The 18,402-nt window shown below is 48.1% G+C and overlaps 2 protein-coding genes across 3 annotated transcripts in view; one reads left to right on the top strand and one right to left on the bottom strand.

Moving 5' to 3' along the window:
- Window positions 1-1,164: 1,164 nt before the first annotated feature.
- On the top strand, window positions 1,165-7,715 carry CABP5 (calcium binding protein 5). The gene is made up of 6 exons (XM_032388875.1): window positions 1,165-1,417; window positions 2,784-2,814; window positions 3,357-3,500; window positions 4,345-4,454; window positions 6,463-6,610; window positions 7,633-7,715. The coding sequence occupies exons 1-6, from the start codon at window positions 1,355-1,357 to the stop codon at window positions 7,656-7,658; spliced, it is 522 nt and encodes a 173-aa protein (XP_032244766.1). The 5' UTR covers window positions 1,165-1,354; the 3' UTR covers window positions 7,659-7,715.
- Window positions 7,716-10,331: 2,616 nt separating this feature from the next.
- The window catches only part of ELSPBP1 (epididymal sperm binding protein 1), a 15,045-nt gene continuing 6,974 nt past the window's right edge, over window positions 10,332-18,402 (bottom strand). Inside the window, exons 4-7 of one of the 2 annotated variants that reach the window (XM_032388965.1) lie at window positions 15,376-15,522; window positions 14,168-14,326; window positions 12,184-12,348; window positions 10,332-10,890 (exon numbers count right to left, since the gene is read on the bottom strand). In XM_032388965.1, the coding sequence (XP_032244856.1) occupies window positions 12,191-12,348; window positions 14,168-14,326; window positions 15,376-15,522 (464 nt within the window). In that variant the 3' untranslated portion in view covers window positions 10,332-10,890; window positions 12,184-12,190. Of the gene's footprint in view, window positions 10,891-12,183; window positions 12,349-14,167; window positions 14,327-15,375; window positions 15,523-18,402 lie in introns of those variants that run through there. The other variant, XM_032388964.1, reaches the window with a different exon arrangement.

An 18,402-nucleotide genomic window follows, 5' to 3' on the forward strand; every position in this document is an offset into this window, starting at 1 on the left:
ACCATCAAGGGCAGACGGTGCTCGGAGCTGAGTCCTGGGGAGTGTGTGCAGAGCAGGGCAGCAGGGGACGGGGGCAGGAGTGCTCATTCATAATTGCGCATGAACCGAATTCATAATTTCGATTTGTCACGTTACTGATGATGTTCATTTGAATCATTTCATTAAGATACTGTCTGCTCGGTGTCCCTATAAAGTGACCCTCCTTTGCAATTAGCATATTGTAAGGGGATACCTTGTGCGATGTAAATAAATATTGTCAAGCTTGGCACTTCTTTATTGCTGTCTGTATGGATTCCTGGTTTCCTGTGGTACCCTATATACTCTGTTATTTATTTGGATTTTCAAATTGCCCCTGATATGGTCACTGGAGCTTCTTCAGGCTGACCTCTGACCTCTGTGTTCCTTGCCGTGACCCCACAACTGTGTCCTTGCTTTACGGCACAGTTTAGGCTCATGCTTGTCCTGCTCCAGACATGGGAGCAGCCCTGTCTCCCAGGACTTGGCTCCTTTTCGTGGAGAATGGGATTTAGAAGTCAAGCCCTGGTAGCCGGAGGCGTCCCTGCTTCTGTGTCCTCTTAGCTCGACGACATACGTACCAACGTCCCCGTGCACACCGTGATGTCTGTTTACTGTTACATCCCTCTCTGTATGGAAACCCCCCAGTACAAACCAGTGCCTCCACCCATCCCGCTCGGCGGGGCCGCCCTTCTCGCCCTGACCCCGTGTCCACGCCCTACACGGTGCTGCCCCCGCGAGCGGACATCCTCGGGACCTGCATTAGACACCTCCTCAGTCTGCTCCTACTCTCGCAGGGCCTGCCGGCTCCCCTCCCACGGCGCATCCTCACCCCCCCAGGCCCCAACACCCGGGGCCCCGCTGCCCCTCGGTGGGCACCCCCTCACTCCCTATTTGAACTCTGGCTCCCTGTCTGGATCCCCTCTCAACCCCCAGGGCTTGGAGTGAGCACCCCGCAGGCTCGCTGGAACGCGAATGAATGGGTGCCCTCTGCTCTAATCCCCGGTTTCGAAACCATCCAGTTCTATTCTGGGGATAAAAGGTCAGAGGCTGAGACTGGTGCCCCCTCCACCTCACTCAAGCCAGATGGGGAGGCAGGAACAGCTCTGATCCCTCCCCAACCCCGGGAGAGATTTCTGATCCAGCTGTCACAGCTCTCGGGCACCAGGACCGAGGGAGAGGCCCAGAGAGGCAGGAAGACTTGGCAAAGGAGTGCCAGGGAAGATAAGGAGGCCGAGCCGCTGAGGGGGACGGGAAGGAGGGGGCCAGGGAGGAGGGGGAGCCGACTGGAGCCTGGTGCCTGGTGCCTGGTGCCTGGTGCACCCTGCCGTGCCCCTCCATGCAGTTTCCCATGGGCCCCGCCTGCATCTTCTTGAGGAAAGGCATCGCTGAGAAACAGCGGGTGAGGTGGTGGACAAGGCGGAAGGGCAGGGCAAAGGGAGCTGGGTGTGGGGGAAGAAGGGGCGTGACAGGTGCAAGGGACCCGGAGCCGATGGGGGGGGCACAGGCAGGGACGCGTGACTGAGAAGGTAGAATTCGGGGAGCTCCGTGGGCCGGTGAGGTGGGTGAGGGTGAAATCAGAAGTCAGCAGCAAAAAGGAGAGAGGGAGAAGACCCACCAATAAAAGGGGAACTGGGATGTCCCTGTCCGTCACCACCCATCTCTGTGGACACCCAGAGAGAGCGAGGATGACGATGACATTAGCTGCCACTTAACCAAGGCACTGCGGCCTGCCCGGCCCTGCGCAAAGGGCTGTGCTTTCCTGCTGTCATTTCATCCTCAGGACCACCTTGTAAGGCTGGCCACCCTTGCGTTCCCATTTCACAGATGCAGGCACTGAGGCTGAGGCACAAAGCCCCTTGCCTTATACAGTTACGGAGTGGCAGGGTCCAGTCAGTTCGCTTTGATTCCAAGGGGCTTACACTTCCTTGCTAGGCTTTCAGGCGACCAGAGAGAGGGAGGGAGGGAGGGAGACGGGGGAGGGGATAATAAGAAAGAGAAGCTGGGGGGAAGGCTCCAAGGATAAAGGGAGAGGCCAGAGGCTGGTGGGGTTCCCCAGGTGGCGTGCCCCGTACCCAATGATCATCCTGCCTGGATGCCACTGAACACTGGTCCCACGCAAACGGCTTCTAACCCTTGGGAGAAAGAATGGGGTGGGTGGGGCAAGAATCAAGGGGGTGTAGTGGAAAGAATTTTGACTCAGAATTCAAATCTCAGCACTTGCTGCACCTGACGTCGAGGGAGTGATTTAATGTCTCCCTGCCCTGGGAGGGGCTCTGCCACTTAGGAGCTGTGTGACCTCAGGCTGTTTCCTTAACCTCTCTGTTCCTCAGCTTCCTCTCAAGTAAGATGGGAACGCTGTTTGGTCCTACCTCCCCTACCTACCTCTGAGGTTTAAACGAAATTGGCATTCTGAGCACGGGTTAGCTGTGATTCCAAGCCTCGCTTTCTTGTCCCAGAAAAAGGAGGGGATAGGATGCCCTGGCCCCCTTGCAGCACAATGGGATGGATGTCTGTTCAGGAAAGACAGAGGGAGAGAGACCAAGATTCCGGGATAGGAGAGAGGAAATGGGAAGTGATGAGGAAGAGGGCGAGAAGCAGTCAGGGGAAGGAGTCAGGAAGTGGGAGAAGGAAGAGGATGGGGAGGTGGAGGAGAAACAGGAAAGGGGAGGGGTCACTCGGAGGAGGGAGGGGACGATGCATTTGGAGAAGTGGATATTGGATCCCTGACCTCCTCCAAATTCCCTCTCCCCTGCATTCCTTTCCAGGAAAGACCCCTGGGACAAGATGAGATCGAAGGTAACCTCTGTCCCCAAATGCCGCCTCATTGTCATCCGCCACTAGGCTGCTCTCTGTGCATCTCAGGGTAGACCCTTCCCACGAAAGCTTCACACCCCTCTCTCCTCCCACTCAGCCGTGATTTTGCGGAACTCCTTTTGATGGTCACTTAGGAGTCTCCCAAAGTGTTTAGAAGGCACGCCCATTCCTAAGTGTCTCAGAGACCCAGGAGGGACACAAGCATGAGTTGTAAGATGATTCAAAACTGTTGGTTTTTCTTTTGGTGGTTTGGAAGTTTCCCATAATTTTGCCCCAGAATTTGGAGGACCGTGGTGCTGTCGCTTTGTGGTCTCACGGATCATTCCTCTTGCACATTTCGATCTTGCACGTTGCAGTCTCCACCTGCATTTCATACATCACTCCTTTTTGAAATTTTGGTTTTCAAAGATGTCTTCTCCTTTGTGGAGTCTCTAGTTGGTGCCTCCCTGATGGTTTCAAGGGATGCCAGTCTTCCCCATGGACTGTTTCAGGTTCCCCCAAAGTTCTTCTCTCTTAATTTTCAGAGCTTCAGGAAGCATTTCTTGAGTTTGACAAGGACAGAGATGGGTTCATCTCCTGTAAGGATTTGGGGAATCTCATGAGGACGATGGGTTACATGCCCACCGAGATGGAGCTGACTGAACTGGGCCAGCAAATCCGCATGAACTGTGAGGCCAGGGCTGGAAGAACCACTGGGGGTGGGGGTGGGCTATGGTGGAAGGGGGAAGAGGGTAGGGGTCACTAGGAGCCTAGAAGCAAACAATCCAGGCTGGACTCAGGGAGACAGCATTTGAAGGGGATAAAAGGGTGACTCTTAGAGGCAGATCTGGGTCCAAGAACCACTTCTATCATTTACCGATTGTGGTGCTTTTGAAACGTGGAGTCAGCTCCCACTCTTGAGTCTCAGTTTCCCCACCTGTCAGGCAGAGGTGATGTCACTCCTTGTGGGATTTCGATAAAGGAGCTGTTGCAGGTCAGGCTTAGCCTCCAGTAGTGGTGATCAATGGAGGTCATTACCATGACCGCTGAGACGCATCAGTAGAGGGCAAGATTGGAACCACATTTGCTGCTGGAAACAAACTTGGGATGGATTTCAGAGCTCATTTCGAGAAGGAAGCTGGCACAGAATTGCTCTGGGGTTTGCTTCCGGGCGTGCCACAGAGGAAACAAGGTTGAACATGGATGGGATCGTGTTCCTATCTGGAAGCGATTTGGCTCCCACTGAATTCATGCTCCCCCTTCTACAGACCAACAGACAAGCAAATGTAGATCTGAACCAATTAAGAGACTTGCCTAAGGTCACAGGGACAGCTAGTGACTTCCACCCACGCACCCGTCCATCCGGGTTGGGATTAGAGGGACCCTGGGGCCTGGGTTGGCTGAGAGGGAAAGCTCTCAGAAGGCAGAGAGATCAGAGCAGGTCTCCCTCTTGAACAGACTTTGAAGGGTCCAGCGAGGTCATGGGGGGTTGGTTACGTGGAATCTCACTAGACCTGCCTCTTCTGTCCTCAGTGGGTGGCCGTGTCGACTTTGACGATTTTGTGGAGCTCATGACTCCCAAACTGCTTGCAGAAACAGCAGGGATGATCGGTATCCAGGAGATGAGAGATGCCTTCAAGGAAGTGAGTTAAGAGTTTCATGGTGTTGGTGCTTGAAGGAAACCCCAGGGGTCTACGATTGGTCTTCAAGTGTGGATGGAACCCACCTAAACCAAGTTTTTTGGAAACTATAATGGGATTTATAGGGAAGGAAAATGACGTCTTCCAAACACTTGCAAGGCACAAGGTCCCCTACATATATTCTTTAGTTTAATCATCATAAAGAACAGTAGGGGTAAGCCGCCACTTACCACAGTTACGCATACGAGGACATTGAGGCTCATGGAATTTACAAATCTTACCCGAGGTCTTGCCATCCCCAGAACACATGTTAGGACCTCTAATCTCCATGCCCACAATGGGAAGAAGGAATCCAATAATTTGAGATCCCAGAGGGGAACGCAAAGAGATAATCTGGTTTAACCCACCTGTAGAGACACTTAGAAAATGAGACCCAGAGAGGGTAAGGGGCTTGCTGAAATTCGCTTTCATCCCCTAATAAAATGCATTCCTCAGGGGCACCTGGGTGGCTCAGTGGCTTAAGCATCTGACTCTTGGTTTCGGCTCAGGTCATGATCTTGGGGTCGTGGATCAAGCCCCATGTCGGACTCCACGCTCAGCAGAGTCTGTTTGTCCTTCTCCCTCTCCCTCTGCTTCTCCCCCAGCTCACGCCATCTCGCTCTCTCTCTCTCAAATAGATAAATAAAATCTTTAAAAATAAAGAAATAAATAAAGCTCTTTCCTCAGAGCTTTCAATATAGGAGGCAAAAATAAAGAATAGTGTAGGCTTTGGAAGGAAAGACTTTGGAGCTGTGCAAACATGGGTCCAAATCCCAGGAAGATCTCCCCCTACCAGCTGTGTGATTTTTTTTCCGTCCCAGCTTCATATAGAGGTCCAGAGCTGCATTGTCCAACAAAACTTCCTGGGATCTCGAAACGCTCTGTCCAAAATGCAGCCCCTGGCCATATTATGTCGAGCCCTCGATATATGGCAAGTGTGACTGAGGAACTCATTTTTTTCATTTTATCTAATTTTGATCAGTTTGGTTTTTTTTTAAAGATTTTATTTATTTATTTGACAGAGAGAGACACAGCGAGAGAGGGAACACAAGCAGGGGGAGTGGGAGAGGGAGAAGCAGGCTTCCTGCTGAGCAGAGAGCCAGATGTGGGGCTCGATCCCAGGACCCTGGGATCATGACCTGAGCCGAAGGCAGCCGCTTAACAACTGAGCCACCCAGGCGCCCCTAATTTTGATTAGTTTCAATTCGATTCTTTATTTAATTTCCGTTTACATTCAACAGAATATAAATTCAACTTGTTTGAATTTAAAAACAAATATGCAATTCAGTTACTGGGAAACATTCCTTTTGGAAAACCTTGGGTGTGTGGATCTACCTTTTCTTTCTTTTTTTTTTTTAAGATTTTTTTTTTTTGGAGAGAGAGAGAGAGAGCACAAGCAGGAGGAGTGGCAGTGGGAGAGGAAGAAGCAGGCTCCCCACTGAGCGGGGAGCCCAATGCGGGACTCGATCCCAGGACCCTGAGATCCTGACCTGAGCTGAAGGCAGACGCTTAACCCACCGAGCCACCCAGGCGCCTGATTTGTTTTAAATGAACATGAACGCAAGGCCCTGATGTGTGGACCACGATGGGAGCCAGAGGACCAATCAGGGGGGCTGTCGTGATAGTCCAGGCAGGAGATGATGGTGGCTTCGGCCAGGTTAGCATCAGCGTCCCCTGCTCGGGACATAGAACGTACGAGACTTTCTGGTAGATTGGTTAAGGGTGTGCAGCGTGGAGGCTTGAAAACAGTTAATTAATTCAGCCAATATTTATGCGGTGCGTGCCGAGTGGCAGGCGCCGTCTGGGGGCTGGGCCCGGGGCAGTGAACAAGACGGTGCAGATGACCCGCCTTCTGGGAGCTGACACGCCAGCGTGCCGTGTGCAAAAGCCCTTAGCTTAGTTCCTGACCCACAGTAAATGGCCAGTAAACAGTGCCCTTGTTGTGCTGACATCACCGCTCTGCTCTGCTCAGTTTGACACCAACGGAGACGGGGAGATCACCCTCAGGGAGCTGCAGCAAGCCATGCAGAGGCTCCTGGGAGAGAAGCTCACGCCCCGAGAGATCTCGGAGGTTGTGCGGGAGGCCGACGTGAACGGAGACGGTACCGTCGACTTTGAAGGTGACATTGCGTGGGGACAGCCACTGGCAGATGCTTAACCCGCTGAGCCACCCAGGGGCCACGACAAAAGCTAAATTCTTAATCCAGCATTCAAGTGCACCCATGGTCTGCCCCCCACCCACTCTGCATTTCGACAGCCTCTCTCTGAGTCGCTGTGCTCTGGGGCACCCTTGGCCCCTGCTCTGTGTCCTCAAAATCCTGTTCCTTTCTCCCTGACCTTCCTTCCGCTTCCTGCACCTTCCCCGTCAGTGCATTCTCAGGTCTTAGCTATCCCTCGGGAATCGTCTGCTCCTCTCCCCTCAAAGGGAGTAATCACTGCAGACCTTGCTGCTTTGAGTTGAGTTTGACCTCCCGGGCTGTCAAATCCTGGAGGGGGGTAAGGGATGTTCTCTGAACCATCTGTTCTCTCATTCCCAAAAGGGAAGCTTGGTAGATATTTATTGCATGACCGCAACTTAGTAAATGATTGCTGGATGCCTGCTGGATCTCACCAGGGTCAGGTGTACCGGGGGCATCACTGGAAATCTGGATGAGGTAGGAGACAGATCCCCAGGCAGGGGAGGGACAGATTGACCTCAGGACCTGGGTGGGGCCCTGGAGTTCACCTGGCATGGAGTCATGGAGCAGAGTCAGGGGCACCCTGCATTCCTTCCAAGCTTTGCCACTCACCATCCACGTGATCTCAGGAGCACTGGTCAACCTCACTGGCCTCTGTTTGCTTATCTGTAAAATGATATTTACTCCTCCAGAACTGGTTGAAAAGATGGAATCAGATAATCATAGTTATTATTGAGCAGTCCATGTGTCTATAAGCATGATCGTGTTTAACCATCTGAAAGACTATAGAAGGTATATGGTAGTCCTGTGACTCCCAGTTTGGAGATGAGGAAACAGAGGTACACGGGGTCATCAAGGACTTTCCCGAAGATCCCCCATGGTCCCTGACACACACAGTAAGGGCTCAAAAGTGAATGCTCGCTGTTTTTACAAATAGATGCCTCACCGGGGACTTTTCTTTGCAGAGTTTGTGAAGATGATGTCTCGCTGAGGAAGTTCCGGAAGCCCCATTCACTCCCCACCTGGCCAACGTGGATCAAGCACTTGCTGAGGACCAAATCCCGCCTGGGCCCTTCCAGGAGAGAGGGTGGGAGGGTGCGTGGTGACTGGCCCCACAGAGCATGAGCTGAGGCTAGGCCGAAAGTGATCGCTTTGCCCGGATGGCGGGGTGGGGTGAGGGGCACCTCTCTAGAATGAGATTAAGAAGGAAGAGTCTACGTATGGAAATGAGATTGGGACTAGGGTCAGTGCTGCTCCCCCAATTCCAAAGGTTAATGACATCTTTTGACTGCTTAATCCCTAATGCCTATGACCCTCCAGAGTCTCTTCCTCAGCGTCCTCTTGGGTCCGACTCCCAAAAAAGTTCAGCCTGTAGTCCACCCTTCCCCGTTGTTGCTTCCGATCTCCTCAGTTTCTTTCTGTCAGTAAGAGAGAGGCATGCCAATCTTGGGGCTACAAACGGGGTTCCTGATAAGACTGGGCTTGGAAATGGTTAATTAAAGAGGCTTCCAAAGTGAGCTTAGCCCGTTTTGTTGATTTCCCGGAAGCTCGGTCTATTTTTTCCCTCAGGTCTCCTACTTCCTTTTCCTTGTGTAAGATACTCAGGCCACTGAATTAAATCATAAATCTGGATTACCAAGGTTTAGAGCAAGCTGATCCCTGGAAGGGGGGAGGTTAATCCCCTGCAAAATATCATCATGTAAAGAGAGGGAGGACGAGGAGTTCTCAAATTCTCAGCTCAGCCAGGTGGTGTGGAAACCGTTCCTGGGAACCCCAGCCCCCCTGTGTGTCCGCCCTGGGCACTCTGGGAGATAGCCTCTGTTAGGGGGGACATTGTGCCAGCCCTCACACCCTGACGCTGACCTGCGCCCTGAAATGGGAGGGTCTCTTGCTCCTCACCTCCGTCTGCAGGCAGGATGCTCCAGGAACACAAGGTCCCTGAAGTACAGGATTCATGTCCCACTTTCTGCCAGGTTTTTCGCACGTTTGAAACCCACTAAGTAGATGTATACAAAGGGTCATCAGGTTCAATAACCTTGTTTCATAAAATGAAAATTTAAATTAAAATTTCCTTTTGCCCTTCCTCCCTTCCTTCCTCTTTCCCTCCCTCCCTCCCTCCCTTCCTTCCTTCCTTCCTTCCTTCCTTCCTTCCTTCCTGTCTTCCTTCCTTCCTTTCTGTCTTCCTTCCTTCTTTCCTTCCTTCCTGTCTTCCTTCCTTCCTTCCTGTCTTCCTTCCCTCCTGCACTTCATTTATTCAACAGCGACGTATGAAGTGCTTGCTGTGGGCACACTTCCAAACATGGGGCTCCCTCGGTGAATGAAATACATGGATCCCTGCCTCCTGGGAGCTTACATTATAAAGGGAGGAGACAGACATGGAACAAAATACATGAGTATGGTAGAAGATGGTAAGAGATATGGAGAAAAATGGAGCAGGAAACTGGTTTAAGGGGTCTGAGAATGAGGAGGAGTCCCCATTCCACATAGGGGCATCAGGGAGTCTACTGAGCACCAGGGGCATATCCAGGGGAAGAGCACTTCCAACATAGTGTAGGGTGAATGCAAAGGCCCTGAGGCAGGAATGTCGTTGACTGTGGTGGAGGAATGGTGAGAGGCCATGGTGGCTGGACAGGGGTAGGTGGTGGATCAGGGGTTAAACCGTGCATGTTTAGAGGCCAGTCTGAGGACCTTGGAGGATTTTGAGCAGAGGAGTGACATAATCCAGATCATCCTTTAAAATATGGCTTCTGCCTCCTGTCTCAGCTCCATCTCATTCCATCCATATACCTGTCCATCTGTCCATCCCACTCACTCACTACTCACCTATTCAACATGATATTTGCTGAGTCCCTGCTCTATGCCAGGCATTATTTCAGGTGATGGAACTAGAGCAATGATAAGGTACTTGACCTCAAGGAGCTTGTATTCTAGAGCCACACAATCCAGCGGGATCTTCTGTGATGATGGAATGTTCTAGATCTGCACTATTATGGTAGCCACTTGCCACATGTGGCTACTGAGTTTTAAATGTGGTGAGTGAGGCTGAGAAACTGAATTTTATTTTTATTTTATGAAGTTAACATTTTATCGACAATGATTTTATGAATGACTTCAGGAGGTCAAGGAGAAGGGGATTCCACACAAGCAAGGCACAGAGGCTGGAGTCAGGAATAGGGCAGTGGCTGGAGTGTACTGAGTGAGGGGGCAGTGGTAGGAAGTGTGTGAGGGAAGGCTGGAGACAATGGGGGGGCACACGTGGAAACAGGGGGCAGGAGAGCCAGGTTTCCTGCGGCGTGTTTGTATGTGATTAAGGGAGGATTGATCATTTGGTTGTTCTTGAGCTATAGTGGAATGAGATCGTTGGGCTTCTCAAATGTCTATGCAACATCATTTTAGACAATCAGATTGGTACCAAGTGTGGTTGAATGGTTAAATCTATCCCTGATGCCTGCGTGCAGTGTGGAATAGTGGTAGCAGTTGCTCAGTGTTTTATGAGAGAGGAGGGGTGGGGGGAGAGCGGGCAGGGGGAGAAGGAGGAGAAGAACAACATGAGGATGCATCTGGGCTCACAGGGAAGCCGATTCTGTAATCAATTACTGATGTCTGCCACAGGCATGGGGAAGGAATAGTCAAGGTAGTCTTGCAATGAATTTTCTTTTTTTTTAATTCTTTATTTAAATTCAATTTAGTTAACATATACTGTATTATTAGTTTCAGGGGTAGAATGCAGTGATTTGTCAGTTGCATATAATACCCAGTGCTCATTACATCAAGTGTAATGAATTTTCTACCTTCTGTTTACTTACTAATTTATTTATTAATGATTTAACAAGTATCTATAAATGCTCCACCCAAATCTATGGGTTCCCAGAAAGAGATAGCAGGCTGCAGTTAACTTCCAAGGGCCCCTGGGCTGAGAATCTGACCTCCCTCCATGAGACTCACCAACCCAGTCACCAACGCTTCCTTCACCACACATTCCAGTCCCTCACCATATCTCTCATTCCAGGAAGCACAAAGGGCAGCCCCGGGGTTAACTGTGGGCTCCTTTATTGGTGGTTATGCCACATTTCCCCTCTGTTCTTCACAAAGGACCAAGTGATTAAGCAAAATGGCGGACAAGGTGTTTCTAAAAGCGATTAAACTTGAAAGACTCAATGAAAAAGACGAAGCAGGTTCTAAACTTGGTATGTCCATCTTCCTCTGAAGATATTTGTCCTCCCCTGGAAAATAGAATCATAAGCCAGCATTCAGGTAATAGGTATGCACTGACTCAAAATGTAATGTGAATACAGAAGTATTGTATTGGGTTCCGAGACTGAATCAGAAGATGAGGCAGCAGAGCCAGGAGGGGTTAGACACCGTTGTCCCTCACCTGGCTCACGGGGCTGGAAGCCACTGACCATGAGCACCTGAACTTCACCTCTACTAATAGGTTTGGTGGAAGAGGGATCCGAAGAAGATAGTTGTGCTCTGGTGGACAGGAGTCAGAGGTAGGGCGCTAAAAATGTTCTTCATTCTAGCCACAGCCTGGGGATGACTCGTGGGTATTTTTGGTTTTGGTTTTGGTTTTGTTTTAGAGAGAGAGAGTGTGCGTGCAAGTGGGGGGTGAGGGGGAGGGAGAGGGAGAGAATCATGAGCAGACTCTGTGCTCAGCATGGAGCCTGACTCGAGGCTTGATCCCACGACCCTGAGATCATGACTCAAGCCAAAATCAAGAGACACTTAACTGGCTGAGCCACCCAGGCACACCAGCTTGTGGGTGTTTTTAAATATCCACACTGTTAAGATGGTACCCAGAGCCCCAAGCCCACTCCTTTGCCTCTCCTCTGTTCTGGGAAGATAATTTTCATGGCCAAGCCAAAATTCAGGAGGGGTCACTAATTTTGGTGTCACCCATAAGCCACATGCCTCGTAAGGGCAAATATTTCTAGAAACACCCCATCCACACATCTGATGAAAGGGCTTCTGTTTGTGTTTAAATCCCAGAACCACCGAGTGATTAGGCCAGTGGACCCATGCAGGGGATCTGGAGAGTTTCCACTGGCCTAAGAATATTGAAGGCAGAGGAAAGGGCTGGAAGGGGGAGTGAGGTTGGTCCTGCAGAGAGTTGAAGACTTATGTGTGGAGGTGGGGGAGGGACCCACACGATGGAGAGCAGAAGTGACCCCCACCTTTTCCTCCTCTGACTATTCAGTGATGGGGGTAGCAGATCAACAACCTGGTGCCATGTCCTCTGGGGACCAGAGAAATCCTGGTGGTCTCCTCTCAAGCTCATCTTTTCTTCTTACGTTCCAGTTTGAGAAATTCCATTTTCTTATCTTGCACACCCAAGACCTCGTGGACCTAAAACTTGGCAAGATACCTTTCTGGGTCTGAAAGAGTTCATCCACCTCCTTCTAATTTGGGAAGCTGTCCTAGTCTCCCCCCCACCCCCACTTCACCTCATCTCTGGGACGTGGAGCTCACCCCGCTGGAAGGACACAGCATTGCCCCGGGTATGTTACGCATCTCACCTTTGCATCAGCAATACACCCAGGTGTGGTCCCGGTCATAGTTGTAAGAGGTTGCGCACCACGTAAGGTTCTGCTTTGTGCCTTTGTCAGTACAGTTAAAATAATTCTTGTTTTTATAGTTGAATGGGAAGTGGCAGGGAAAGCCAGGAACCAAGGAGGAAATTCCTAGGGAGAAGAAGGGGTTAAGACAGTGGTTACCCCTGTGCCTTTACGCTATGGTGAAGGCTTAGGCTTCAGAGCCCACCCTAAAATCAAAATTGGGTCCACAATGCCTGTGGGTGTGTTGTATGGCCACTGCTCAGAGGTTCCCATTAGTGGAGATAAATGCTGACCTAATCCTAAATATCATAGAGATTTTCTTCCCTGGGAAGCTTGTTGCGTTTAGCTCAATGGGGTGTGGAATGGGGAACAAGGGCAGAGTGAAAGCACAAGGGTTCCTGGCAGTGGGAGAGAGAAGGACAACGTCATGTCACCAGGGGAACCAGGGAGTGGAGTGGGAAGCATGGAGAGGACATATTACAAGGGCTCCTCTTTACTCACAGATCCTCAATGTGTGAATTCGCCGCTTGCTAAAATTTATTTGGAACCCAAATCAATACTGGTGGGGCTTCTGCGGCCATGTGTGGACACACAGCACCCATGTTCCTAGCTGAAGCCCAGCAAGGCTGCACCCTGCCTTCTCCATGCAACTCTCGTGCTGTGGACAAGTGTTTAAAATGCCCAAGTGCAGTGCTGAAGAGCTGTCCACAATCCTGAAGTGCAGGCGCTCTGGGATGTGCTTTATGGGAAAATAGTATAATATATTTACAGAGAAATGTTCTATTTTCCTTCCTTGAGGGCTTCTGCCCTGATCATCCACCAAATCTACGTTTGTTCTCCTTTGTTAGCAAAATTATCCAAAACACGCAATGGCACCAAAAGATTGCCACATGACCTTTTCATGTCCTCCTAGAGCATTGTCTAAACAATCCCTAAGGGTCACCTGATTCTCTAGCTCAGTGGCAGCAAACTTTTTCTAGAAAGGGCCAGATGGTAGGTGTTTTCAGCTTCATGCCTCATACAGTCTTTATATATGGGCCCTAAGATATGAATTTCATATAATTTTTGTCTGTCACAAAATATGATCATTCTTCAGAATTTTTTCAACAATATAAAAATGTAAAAACGATTCTTAGGTTAGGGGCCAAAAGAAACATTGGTCCAGATGTGGCCCATAGCAGGATGGGGTTCACAGACCCCTGCTCTAGGGAAATAGAACTTTGTCTGACTTACTACCTGCTGTTGATTGGAGGCCCCAACTCTGGAACTTGTAGAAGACTGATACATCGTGAATGATTTTTGTTCAACAGAGATGCCAATAATTTCTGTCTGGTAGACAAGATAACCACAAAGATTTGATTGCCCTTTAGATGTTAATGGATTTTGTGGCTAACTTAACAATCTTGCTTGTGCTCAATATTCTTCTCTTCACTGATTTCATGTATTTCTTATAATGTCCCCTGAATTGACTTACCTATCCTTCTAGTTCCCTTATTAATAGATTTTTTTCTTTAAGTAGGCTCCATGCCCAGCGTGGAGCCCAATGCAGGGCTTGATCTCATGACCCTAAGATCAAGACCTGAGATGAGATCAAGGGTTTGACACTTAACCAAATGAGCCACCCAGGCACCCCAGATTTTTTTTAAACCTTAACACGTGCTTACTCTGTTTGTACAAACAAGTATTTGGTGTTTCACATTTTGAAAATCTTATACTGACCTCTTTCTCTTGGATCTTAAGGAGCCCGTATTTTGCCCATCACACAGTCGCATTATTTATGCCCTTTGCTCATCAGATCCATGAGGAAGAGAGCCTGCATTACTCATCACCATATGCCCACATCCCAGCACGGTGTCTGGCACACAGTAGGGCTGGAGCAGGTGTTTGCTGAGTAAATGAATGAAGGAATCCACCCGTGTCCACCCAGTCCCCTTCCCCGGATTACTAGTGTCAGCACAGAGGCTCCACTTTCCATCCTCATCCATGTTCTCGGTGGTTGGGCACCAGAACTTGTTGCTTTCATCTTCAAGGCACTCAAAGATGGTGCTATTTCTGTAGATGGAGGGGAAGATGCAGGGCTTGCTGAAAGAATTTCCCCCATACTCTGAAAATAATCATGGAAAGGTCACAGGGACAAGAAGAGACAACGAAAAGAGCTTCCATTTATCACACATGAACTAGGCGCCATGTTTTATCTCATGAAAGGCAACATAACATTGAACGTGCCCAGTCAAGTTCCTGGTGATGTTATTATGTCCACTTTGCATACAAGTGAGAACCCAAACTGTCAATGACCACACAGTTACTGTCTACCTGAACAAAGGCTTTTGTGTTCCACAGGCTTCATCAACAGAATTATTGTGAGATTTAAGGATAAGTTTGGTAGGGTTAAGGACACAAGTGATGGATAGCTAGGGCAAAGATAAAATTAAGGTTTTATATGGGATTAGGATTTTTTGAGTGCCAAGGGAAGAACATAATTAAGATTTTATACAGGAATAAGTGTGCTCATGGACAGGTGCCTCACGTGAATCTTCATCTCTATGGAGGCAACACTACTTAGTGAGAAAGCATGGGCATCAGAGCCATATGGACTTGAATTCAAATCCTAACTCCGACATCACCTAGGAGTGTGACTTTGGGCAGGACTTAATTTTACTGTGACCATTTATTGACTAGGGAAAAAAATAGCATCTCATAGAGCTTCCATGGAAAGATTCAATGGGAGGTTATATATAGAGGTCCTGGATCAGAGTCTAATACAGAGAGGGCTCTAGAATGAATGGAGGTCATTAAGAAGTGAAGAGGTTATTAAGATGAAATGTTAAGGAAGGGTCCAGCACTTGGTGAATCCACTTATTGACAATTCTGGCAACAGAAATACTTGAAAACCAATATCAGGACTACAACCCATGGTTCTGGTTCTTAGGACAACTGGATTTTCCATGCTGACAATGGGGACTCGGGGGAACCTGGTCTCAGGACATTCCTGTCTCCTCTGGTTGTCCTAATGTATTCTCCAAGAAGACCCTTGATTCCTAGAAGTATTACTCCCATTGCTCTGCTCTCCCCTGTGCCATCATCTCCTCAGTAGGATCATTGTTATCTCCCTTCCTTCCCACCAAACACCCCATCCCTGCTCTAGTGCCTCACCATTGGTTTCACAGTATTTCCACTGCTGCTTCTCATCAAAGCTGGAGGTGACGGAACACCACAGCCTTCCAAGGAAGCTGCCCTCCATGATGCAGCTGTTATGGGACCTTCCTCGATAGACGAAGGGGAAGATGCATCGTGGGTAATCTGTACAGAAAGGAGCCCGTGAGTGGTTTGACTTTCTCCAGCCATTCATGGGACAGTCATTTAATCATCCATCCATCCATCCATCCATCCATCCATCCATTAGCCACCAAAGTACAGGACAAGCTTCAAGTCTGGAAGAGATTTTATTCATTCATTTCATCAAGCATTTCATAAAGAAAGCCTTTTCCTGTACTTTCACCCTCAAAACTTCCCCAACAGAGTTCCCAATCTCAACCATGGTGCCCCCACATACTGCACAAACAAACAACATACTTCACTGTGTCTTAAAAACGAATCTCTTAGAATCAGCAGAAGACATATAGGAATCAAATCAAGACAAAGAATTTTGATGGTTTATGACCAACAGATGAAGTCAAGACCTTGACATACAAAAGATGTTGCCATTACAAAAAAAAAAAAAAAATGTCAAATGTCAGAGAAGTCAAATACAATAAAATTATCATCTAGGTGTTGGTGCCTTATTGCAACTTCCATAGATAGATTGAATTTTCCACCACAAATGTAGTACTACAAATATAGTTTTGGACATTATGTTTATAGTGGGTGGATTTACTCACACTAAGTGAGGGAGTCAGGGTCATTTGGAAATGATGGAGGGGTTTTCATAGACGAAGGGATGAAGGAAGTCTTCCTTGAGCAGGTGGCATTTGAGAAGAGGTTCTCCCAATGTGGAGAAGCCAGCCATGCAAAAATTGGGGGGAATTGAGGTTCAGGCAGAGGGAATGAAAGTGTGAAGAGTTCAAAGACAGGAAGGAGTTCAGAATATTCAAGAAGAATGACAATTAGTGTAGCTGGATCTCAGCAGGCAAGGAAGGGAGTGGAAGAAGATGAGGATAGAAAGGGCAATGTCATGTAGAGCTTTGCAGACCAAGGTGAGAGGTCTCCTCCTCCTCTCCCCTCCCCTTCTTCTCCTCCTCCTCCTTCTTCTTCCTATTGAGTTGTAGGAGTTCTCTTGGATATTTCAGATATTAACTCCTTATCAGATACATGATTTGCAAATATTTTCTCCCATTCCATGGTTGATTCTTCATTTTATTGACGGTTTCTTTTGCTATACAGAAGCTTTGTAGTTTGATGTAGTCCCACTTGTTTATTTTTGCTTTTGTTGCCTTTGATTTTGGTGTCAAATCCAAAAAATCATTGCCAAAACTGATGTCTCACAGCTTACTCCCATGTTTTCTTATAGGAGTTCTGTGGTTTCACATCTTATGTTCAAGTCTTCAATCATTTTGAGTTGACTTTTGTGTATGGTGTAAGATTGGGGTCCAGTGTCATTCTTTTGCATGTGGTTGTACAGTTTTCCCAATGCCACTTAATGAAGAGATTGTCCTTTCCCCATTACATATTCTTGGCTCCTTTGTCATAAATTAATTGACCATATATGCCTTAGTTTATTTCTGGACTCTCAATTCTGTTCCATTGATCCATGTGTCTGTTTTTATGCCTATGCCATATTGTTTTTATTACTATAGTTTTGTAATATAGTCCGAAATCAGAAGTGTGGTATCTCCTGCTTTGTTTTTCTCTCTCAGTATTGCATTGGCTATCCGGGGGTCAGGATATTCTTCTAAGTGTGCAGGTGAGCCAGAGGGACACGAGCAGGGAAGTAGCATTGCCTGACTTCACATTCCAAAAAAGTTTCTTTGACTGAAGTGTGGAGAATCAGTTGGAGGGAGGTGAGGGGGATTTGGGGAGACCAGTTAGCAAATTTTGGCAGGCAGAGTTGATGGTGATTTGGAGAAGGATGGAAGCAGAGGAAGCAGGTTCTTCCCAGAAGCTGAAGCTAGGATCTATTTTGAAGGCAAAATTAAGTCTAGTTGGTGGGTTACATGCAGGGTGGGAAGGAAAGAATTAGGGATGACTCTGTTTTTCTGATTTACACAGTGGTGGCACCTTGTCCTTATTGAGGGAGCATGCAAATGAGCAGAAAAGCCTCTGCACAGTAGCATTTGTCTAAGTGATATGAATATCGTAAGCTAGCATTGTTAGGGATTGACATGGACACCTGTTTCTGATATCGCTATTCCACTCACGAGGAGAAGCGTCCTGTGTCCTGTGAGGCATTACTTGGAAATAGCCATGGAAAACCACTTCTCCACTGCTGTGTAAGGGGAAGACGTCAGGGTAAGGGTAAGGCTAAGATGTTAAAGCTATTCGCAAGTAGTGTGATACCCGCCAGTCCAAAGAGCAGTACTTGGTTCAGGAGCCAGAGCTGAGGGAGGAGATGCAAAAAGCATACCTTCATCTATTCAGGAGCCCTCGGTGATATGGCTGAAAGAGGTTTAATCAAATGCAGGTTGTTGACTCTCTAGGCCATAATTGTGTCTAGTATATGCACTTTTGGCAGAGTTTTGTCCCCTTTTGTATATCTTACGCATGTTCGGGGACCTCTTTTCCAGAATTAAAAAAAAGACTCTAATTTTCAGATTCAGTTTCAACCAGTTGATCCTGATTTACATTGTTTGAACTGGAGCGATATTTTCAATCAGAGATAGTATTGCTTCCAGGTTTGGTTTGTTTTTTTTTCAGTGTAATGGGGCTTCTTTGTAGTCATTGTTAGCTCTTACAATCAAAGAGATTCTGCTTGGAGGTACAAGCATCTGGCCACTTTTTAATATCTTTTAGGTTAGTTATGATCATGAGTGCTTAATTATTTTATTATCAATTTGCTTCATTTTACTTCTATACTGCAGTTATGGAATTATGTTGATTTATTTTGAAATTATGAATTTAGAATAGGTAATGTTCTTTATAAATTTTATTTCAGGATAGGGGCGCCTGGGTGGCTCAGTCGTTAAGCATCTGCCTTCGGCTCAGGTCGTGGTCCCAGGGTCCTGGGATCGAGCCCCACATCGGGCT

This window comes from Phoca vitulina, unplaced genomic scaffold, assembly GCF_004348235.1.
Source record: "Phoca vitulina isolate PV1807 unplaced genomic scaffold, GSC_HSeal_1.0 scaffold52, whole genome shotgun sequence".
NCBI classification, from domain to species: Eukaryota; Metazoa; Chordata; class Mammalia; order Carnivora; family Phocidae; genus Phoca; species Phoca vitulina.